Raw genomic sequence first — 8,714 nt, 5'->3', positions numbered from 1 at the left:
TTATAGTCAGTGCAGTCCACCCACTGAGCAGACCCCATTATAGTCAGTGCAGTCCACCCACTGAGCAGACCCCATTATAGTTAGTGCAGTCCACCTACTGAGCAGACCCCATTATAGTCAGTGCAGTCCACCCAACTGAGCAGACCCCATTATAGTCAGTGCAGTCCACCTACTGAGCAGACCCCATTATAGTCAGTGCAGTCCACCCAACTGAGCAGACCCCATTATAGTCAGTGCAGTCCACCTACTGAGCAGACCCCATTATAGTCAGTGCAGTCCACCCAACTGAGCAGACCCCATTATAGTCAGTGCAGTCCACCTACTGAGCAGACCCCATTATAGTCAGTGCAGTCCACCCAACTGAGCAGACCCCATTATAGTCAGTGCAGTCCACCCACTGACCAGACCCCATTGTAGTCAGTGCAGTCCACCCAACTGAGCAGACCCCATTATAGTCAGTGCAGTCCACCCAACTGAGCAGACCCCATTATAGTCAGTGCAGTCCACCCAACTGAGCAGACCCCATTATAGTCAGTGCAGTCCACCCAACTGAGCAGACCCCATTATAGTCAGTGCAGTCCACCCACTGAGCAGACCCCATTATAGTCAGTGCAGTCCACCTACTGAGCAGACCCCATTATAGTCAGTGCAGTCCACCCAACTGAGCAGACCCCATTATAGTCAGTGCAGTCCACCCAACTGAGCAGACCCCATTATAGTCAGTGCAGTCCACCCAACTGAGCAGACCCCATTATAGTCAGTGCAGTCCACCCAACAGAGCAGACCCCATTACAGTCAGTGCAGTCCGGCCTTTAGGCACCGTTCAGCCAGGGCATTGGTTGCTGCTCTCATAATGGAGCAGCAGAACCTTATCCCAATGCAGATGATTATCAGCCAGGGGTTGTTTTAGCTTTTTAGTAAAATCCAAATGCCCACACTGCATATGTTCCATGTTATATTACATGCCCTTACTCAGTCCATATTGCATATGTAACATATTATATTTCATATATGTGTGTTGTGGCTCAGTCCATTTGATATGTGTTCCATGTTACATTACATGTACATATGCTAGGGTTCAGTCCATATTTTATTACATGTATGTATGCCCTGGATCAGTCCATATTATATTACATGTATACATGCCCTTCCTCAGTCCATATTACATATGTTCCATATTATATTACATGTACGTATGCCCTGCCTCAGTCCATATTATATGACATGTATGTATGCGCCGGCGCAGTCCATATTATATTACATGTACACATGTTCTGCCTCAGTCCATATTACATATGTTACATATTATATTACATGCACATATGTCCTGCCTCAGTCCATATTATATTACATGCACATATGTCCTGCCTCAGTCCATATTATATGACATGTACGTATGTCCTGGCTCAGTATATCTGTTCAGCTCTGTAAACTGTTGACATAAGTAATAATTGTGATGGGAATAAAACATTTTTTGTGGTCATTTTTGATTATCTGATGCGCAAAATTCAATAAAATCAATGACTTCCGCGCTGACAGGATGGACTGTACCATTACACCGCCTCCCCCTCAACAATGAACACAGTGGAGCCGTCCCTAACCCGGAAGAACTCTTCGGCCTGCTGACCCCTCCCTTTCCTCTGGCAGCCAGCGGCGACGATGGTGAGTTGTTCTTGCTCGTCCGGCATAATCCGGTGACATCCTCCGTTCTGGCCTATCTGCTCCCGGTTTCCTTGTGTTTATCACATAACGGAGAGTGAGGGGAGTGCGCGCGCGGGTGTAGTGTGTCAGAGCGGGAGCGGCCGGAGTCGGGAAGTGGGTTTTTGCAGTCGTCCCCCCCCTTCCCGGTAATGGCACAGGCCGCCGCGCGTCCCCTTCTTTCCGGGGACTTCCATGGGTTGCCCTGTCCGTTCGCTGCTCTCTTAAAGGCGCAGTACCCCTCAGACGCTAGCAGGTGCTCCTGTATGCCCCACACCTGTATGTATGGACGGGCTCAGAAATGGTGACCTGATGCAGATGTTTCTCTGGGCTTCTTGTCAGTCATTGTACTCACCAGTCTCCCTGATCCGCACTGGCTGACAGCAGGGAGCAGTAGACTGCAGTCAGTTGCACAGCTGATGTCGAGATGAGCCGATGATGGCTACCTCTACTATTAATTCCCTATGCTGGGGATCAGTTATTAATTGGTGATCAGCAGGGGGTCATCCACTAAGGATCAGCTGCTCTGCTGGTAGTGCTCATAGCCCTGTCTGTATTGCAGTGGCCTGACTTAGTACTGCAGGCGCACCTCCCAATGAGAGTTGTCCTTGTAGTACCAAACTGGGCCACTATAATATTGACAGCGCTATCTGCTTCCAGATTGGTTAAACCCTGAGCCGCGCAACGCCTGACGATTAAAGGGGTTTTCCAGTGAAATACTATTGATGACTTCTCAGTAATCAGCTGGGGTCCGGCATCCCCGATCGGTGCTGCAATAACACAGAAGCCTCCAATCCGCAGCCCTTCCGCAATGGACATTGCGGAAAGTTTGCAGATTTCGCATCATTCCTGGGTGGTGATGCAGGAAAAGCTGGAGTTTAAAAAAAAATCTGCTGCCCATGTCTGACAGCGAGCTGTGCGCAGAGAAGAGAGAAAACAGATCAAGCGGGCGCCGCTGCTGCCAGGGACGGGGGCTGCATTCACAATCTGGAACCCCTTTATGAACAGGATAGGGGATGAGTATCTGACCGCTGAGTCCCCCGCCAACCACAAGGACGGGGTTCTAAGTGAACCCTAGATGAACGTAGCAGTGGTGCTGTGTGCTGCTGCTTCATCCATCTTTATGGTGCTGAGCTCTTGCATTTGGACCCCACTGATCAGATACTTATTCTCTGGAGGGGAGGTAAGCTTCTTTGGAACGCCCCCTTTAACTTTCTTCCGTTGTTCTAACATCATTGCCTATCACTGCAATAGCCGTTCGGTTTGAGAAGGCACTTAATCTACTCTCTAATGTTAACAGGCAAAGATCAAGGCCCGAGATCTGCGCGGTAAGAAGAAGGAAGAGCTGCTCAAGCAGCTGGATGACCTCAAGGTGGAGCTGTCTCAGCTGAGAGTAGCCAAGGTGACCGGAGGTGCCGCTTCCAAGCTGTCAAAGATGTGAGTGTGCTCAGCTGCTGGGGATGTCATCACCATGAAATGGGCCTTATAAAGGAGTGTTTCCATTTGGTCTTCTATGGCGAGTCCACCAAAATGTTGTCCCAGGATTGTAGGGTTGGGTCTTGGTGGAACTTGGTGCATGGCTCGCATCATAGGTGACTGCGGTACTCAAGTGGCAGATTCTGGTAAGGGGTGACTACCGCCGGTACAAGGAGGACCTGCGTGTGCAGGAAGGTTGGACAGGAGTGTGGTGGGGGATCGCCTATGGATGGGTTTTGCTACAACCCCTTTAAAATGTATTTATTAGTTCCCCCGCTGTCTTCTCACCTCCTGTTAATCGCCCAAAGCAGTTATTCACATGGCGTTTTTTCCTTTCCCCGCGCTCATCTCGTCCGATGGCAATCCGAACGGAAATTGCGCGTGAAAATGACACACAGTTATTCAGTTGAATGATTTTTTTTTCTCGCAGCGACGCTACAAGATGGGACATTTCCTCCCAAAGAATCGCCCATGTTTCCCGCGCTCCTATGTGAATCCAGCCTCATGGCACTTTTACATGGGCTGAGTCTCACGATTTTCGTCTGTCCGCCGGACCGAGCTGGTGATGTCACCTCCAGATGGTTCACGCTCAGGCGGCCCGTTTATACTGCACGGTTCTTGGTGAGGATCACGCGGTCCTCGGGGACTTATCATTCAGTGTTTTCACACTCCTATGTGAAACACTGAGCGATTGGTGTTTAAACGGCGTGATAAGTGCCGGCGCTGGCTGAAACTGAGCGAGGACTGAGAACATCGCGGCTCTTGCTAGTTGTTTGCCTGCGTTTAAATTGAGCGATTATCATTCAGTTTAGTTTGTTTGAATGATAACTAATGTCTTAACGGGCATAAGAGCGGCTTTAGACAAGCATCAGCGTTCTCCCTGGATTATTCTGATAGTCGTCCCGTGTAAAGTGTGTGTTTAAGCCAAAACCAGAAGTGTCTCCAAATACTGAAGAGACACAAAACTTTTATACTTTTCCTCAGTGGGATTCGCTCCTGGGTTGGGTTCCCGAATCCTGCTGTAAACTAGTGAGGTGCCGCCCCGTGACCGTCCGCCTGGCAGGATCTGCTCTCCAATCCTGTTCCCAGATAACACTTTGCCTGCAGTCGCCACTTTCAGCCGTTTCTTATTCCGTCTTCATCAGTTACTTTATTTCTTGTCTTTGTCTTCCCTCAGCCGTGTTGTCCGCAAGTCCATCGCCAGAGTTCTGACTGTGATCAATCAGACACAGAAGGAAAACTTGAGGAAGTTTTACAAAGTGAGTAATTTTAGCTGCTTTTATGAAATTTTACCTACAGAAAAAGCAGTTTTGACTTTTATTTTAAGGCTGGGTTCACACGGGGCGGATTTGCCGTGGAACTTCCGTGCGGAATTTCGCCGCAGCAAATCCGCATGCAGCCGCTAATCCCGGGATTAGCCAGCCATGTGGACGAGATTTCTCAGAAATCTCGTCCACACGGGACTGCAAATCCGCTGCGGCAAAGCCGGCAGAAGCTGCCGCGCAAATTTGCCGACCGCAGCATGTCCATTTTTTTTTTCCCTCTGCGGCCGCGCTCTCCTCTATGGGAGCGCCGGCCGCAGCGGAAGAGCGAACGTCCGGGCCGCTTCAAAGCCGCTGCGGGTTTTGCAGCAGCGGTCCTCCCGGCGGGAATCTCGTGGTTTTTCGCTGCGGCCAAACCACGAGTGTTTCCTAGACTAAAAAAAAAAAATAGGCTGGATTCACATATGCAGTGTTTCAGTATCTGTACAAACGAAGAACACATTCACACGGTGTAAGCCAATTCAGTGTGTTTTTGGTGCATATACATATTGCATCTGTATTCATGTGCGCAAAAAAGTCATCCTAATTGAAGTTAGTTTTTTTTTTTTTAACCCATTTTATGCCAGTATGCCTAAAAATGTAGTGACTATTAGAGATGAGCGAACGTACTCGGTAAGGGCGATTTCGCAATCGAGCACCGTGATTTTCGAGTACTTCACTACTCGGGTGAAAAGTACTCGGGTGCGCTGTGGGGCGGGGGGTTGCAGCGGGGAGTGGGGGGGAGAGAGAGAGAGGGCTCCCCCTGTTCCCCTCTGCAACCCCCGCCCCACAGAGCACCCGAGTACTTTTCACCCGAGTAGTGAAGTACTCGAAAATCGTGGTGCTCGATTGCGAAATCGCCCTTAGGGCTAGCACCCACTGGCGTTTGCGTTTTCCGCGGGGAAAAAACGCTGCGTTTTTCGCGGCTTTTCCATTAATTTCCATGGAGAAAAATAAGGACACATATGCAACTGACAGTCCTATGTTAAAAACGCAAACGCAACGCAAAAAAAACGCCAGTGGACAGGAACACATGTTATCTCTATGCCTGTGCAGGAAAAACGCAAAACGCAGGTAAAAAAACGCCAGTGGGTGCTCGCCCTTACCGAGTACGTTCGCTCATCTCTAGTGACTATGCATGCAACTGTGTATTTGCCTCATCTTTACGTCATCCCATAGACTTCAATGAATGATTTCTGTCCGTGATACGAACCAAAATACAATTTCCTGCAATGTTTTTATTTTTCATGTGCACAAAATACACACATCTGAATACCCCGATGCAAATCAACAGGGTTCATGTCTGTATAATAGATGTCATAAAGCCACAAAATACACTTGTGACTGTGCTTTAAGGAAAGGTACAAGGGACTGAAGATCTATTCCATAAATGGGATGGATAGAGACATTTCAGCAAAAAAGTGTATGCTAAAGCTGTGTAACTCCTGCAGCATTTACAATACAAACATTTTGGAGGTTTCTGAAATCTCCTTTACGTGCAGCAAAAAAAATCTCCCCTCTGTTCTTGAAAATTGCTACTGAAATTCCTCAGCAGATGAGCTGCACAAACCCCGACGTCGGGGCGTTCTGACAAGTAGCTAACTTTGCAGCAGACTTCATCCTTATTTTGCATTTAAATTGAAGGGGTGAAATGTGCTGCAGATCTTCACTGAAGTCCATAAGGAAATCGGTTGCATGCACATGGTGACGTCTGCTGTTCTTAAGGCCCCCTGTCCACAAGCCTGATTTCGCTGACGAATCACGCATCTGAAGCTTTCCATAGCATTGCTATGGAAAGCACCGGCCTCGTGTCTACGAGCGGAGAATCCTTGCCGGCAATTTGCAGCATGCTGCGAGTTGCCCCGATTCTCCGCCGTCATCCTATCTATCCGATTAGGCTGACAGCGGAGATCCATCTGTGGCTTCTGCTCCCGGGCGGCGGATCTCCGCAATGCCTGTGGACAGGGGTTATTATAGGAAAAATCAGCGATGGTAAACCTGTATGTGTGAACGCGCCCTCGTACATCGGTTTTGTGTTGACTCCTGGCTTTAGCAATGAAGCAGAAAAAAGCATCAAAACCGAATGTGTGAATCCAGTGTAATAAAGGTGTAATGCTGATGCCCGCTGGGAAAGGCAGAAATGATGGAAAATGTCACTTAGAAGGACCTTTCACTTGTCGGGCAGTTTAACTGATTGTTCTCATAGGAATGTGGAACGCTGAGCAATAAGTGAACAAGAACTGCACGTTCCTCAACGAGAATCCTCCAGCCTAAACACGCTGCCCAACAAGCTGGTGATGCCATCAGCATGGGCAAGCAAGGATCATCTTGTGTAAAAGGGGCATAAGGATATATTCACATAATTGTCCTTTTGGCTCATATTCCATTGGGGTTAATTAAATCCTTACAAGACTATCATCCACAAATAAGACTATAAACATACAATGCTCATCTGAACTTGTGTTTTTAGGCCGATTTCACACGGCATAAAAATTGCGCTATGAGGCTTCCCTCACACAGACGTTTACGACCAGCATTTAGCGCTGCGCTGAACGCTGTACAAGGCTCCCATTAATTTAAATGGGGCTGTTCACACAAGTGTCAAGACTCCGTGTCTTTAATGCTGCGATTTGATAGCAATGCATGTTCTATCTTTGGCCATTTTCAGCCCTGCGTCGCCCATTGAAGTGAATGGGCAGCAGTTTTAGCGCTGCTGAAAACGTGGCACAACTTGGTACCGTGGTTTTGGCAGCGCTAAACCCCAACAGTAGCTACACTAAAAAAAAATGCTCGCCTAGCTGCTATCTGGGACTCCCCGGAGCTCCGGGCAGGCTACTGGGCACTTGTCAAGCCAGCAGAGGATCTTCTGCTAGCCACAGGGATTGAAATTCACCGCCTCCAGCAAGAGATTGCTTTAATTGGCTGAGCGCCTCTGAGTGTCAGCTGAATGCACCAATCACAGCCAGGCCTTACTGGTCACTGCTGTGAGCAACTTTTCATTTAGGGTTGTCTTGAAGGCTTCCTGTCAGCCGTTAAAGGGAACCTGTGAGGGCAGCAGAAACTACATGGCAGATTCCCTTTAAGAAAAGAAACCTGCATGAGCAGATCAGAAGGCCCATAGTATGACTTGTCTTAAAGCGAAAATGGGTGCCTTAAGAAAAAGATATTGCCGCACAAGAGTATAAACTGGGTACTTATTTTAGAACTTGCAAGACTTTCACCCAGCACTGAGCTCCGTAAGTGGCTGCAGTGTGAATAAGGTCTTGCTATAGTAACTTCCACCAGGCGGCCGATAACCTGGGAATAGTTGGTTTTTGCTTCTTGGTGAATACATACTACATCACTTTTTATTTTGGCCGTTGACCGGTATCTGTACATGATGGGAGCAGTATCCTCTGTGTAGTGTCTAATGCATATTACACCCTCTAACGTGTCCCGTCGTCTTGCATATACATCATCAGAACCCTAACTAATCTCCTCTATAATCAGGGCAAGAAGTACAAGCCTTTGGATCTGAGGCCAAAGAAGACCAGAGCCCTGAGGCGCCGGCTGAACAAGCACGAAGAGTGTCTGAGGACAAAGAAACAGCAGAGAAAAGACCGTCTGTACGCCATGCGCAAGTTTGCTGTTAAGGCATAAGTTTCATGTGCTGAATAAACTTTTTGGGGGTAAATTAACTTGTGTGCTTTATTGGTAAACTACTGTATCTGTAAGGTAACTTCACAAATGGCCACCTTGGTGGGAGGGAAGGGGGTATGGTTCCTCCTTGAGGAGACTTAGGAGAAATCTATACAAGATGGAACAAGGCCTCTATAGCGCCACATACTGAAAGCCAGCATTCCTGGAAGTCCAGGTCAGACTTTTTAAAGGGTTTTTATCAACATCACATTAGTGGTTCAGTATGTTGGGTATGTAGAAACGTTACATTCATGTTGTGAGGCCTCGGTCACATGGGCGACACGACATCGCTGCGATAAAACCGCAGTAATGTCGCATCGCCGGTCTGTGCGACATCGCCACGACTTTGTAGCACCACATGCAAGGTTTTTCAGGGAAGGCTTGAAATATAAGCCCTTCCCCGAAAATAAGCCTGTAGCAGCAGAAGAAAAAAAGAACACATCACCTGTCCCGCACTCTTAGCCCGGCTGCATCTTCTCCCCGGGTCCCGGCAATGATCATCTTGTCTTCTGGCCAGGAATTCAAAAATCCCCGATTCCTGGAAGCGCTGGCTGTGATGAT

At 48.2% G+C, this 8,714-nt stretch overlaps 1 protein-coding gene across 1 annotated transcript; it reads left to right on the top strand.

The window, feature by feature from the left end:
• The first annotated feature begins 1,562 nt into the window (after window positions 1-1,562).
• On the top strand, window positions 1,563-8,152 carry RPL35 (ribosomal protein L35). Its single transcript, XM_066580791.1, has 4 exons — window positions 1,563-1,662; window positions 2,999-3,135; window positions 4,352-4,433; window positions 7,965-8,152. Exons 1-4 carry the CDS (start codon window positions 1,660-1,662, stop codon window positions 8,112-8,114), a joined length of 372 nt encoding a protein of 123 aa, XP_066436888.1. The 5' UTR covers window positions 1,563-1,659; the 3' UTR covers window positions 8,115-8,152.
• The last annotated feature ends 562 nt before the right edge of the window (window positions 8,153-8,714 follow it).

This window comes from Eleutherodactylus coqui, chromosome 10 (genome assembly GCF_035609145.1).
Source record: "Eleutherodactylus coqui strain aEleCoq1 chromosome 10, aEleCoq1.hap1, whole genome shotgun sequence".
Classification (NCBI taxonomy): domain Eukaryota; kingdom Metazoa; phylum Chordata; class Amphibia; order Anura; family Eleutherodactylidae; genus Eleutherodactylus; species Eleutherodactylus coqui.
Note: the sequence above shows the minus strand (reverse complement) of the source record. Positions and strands in the feature narration are given on the sequence as shown.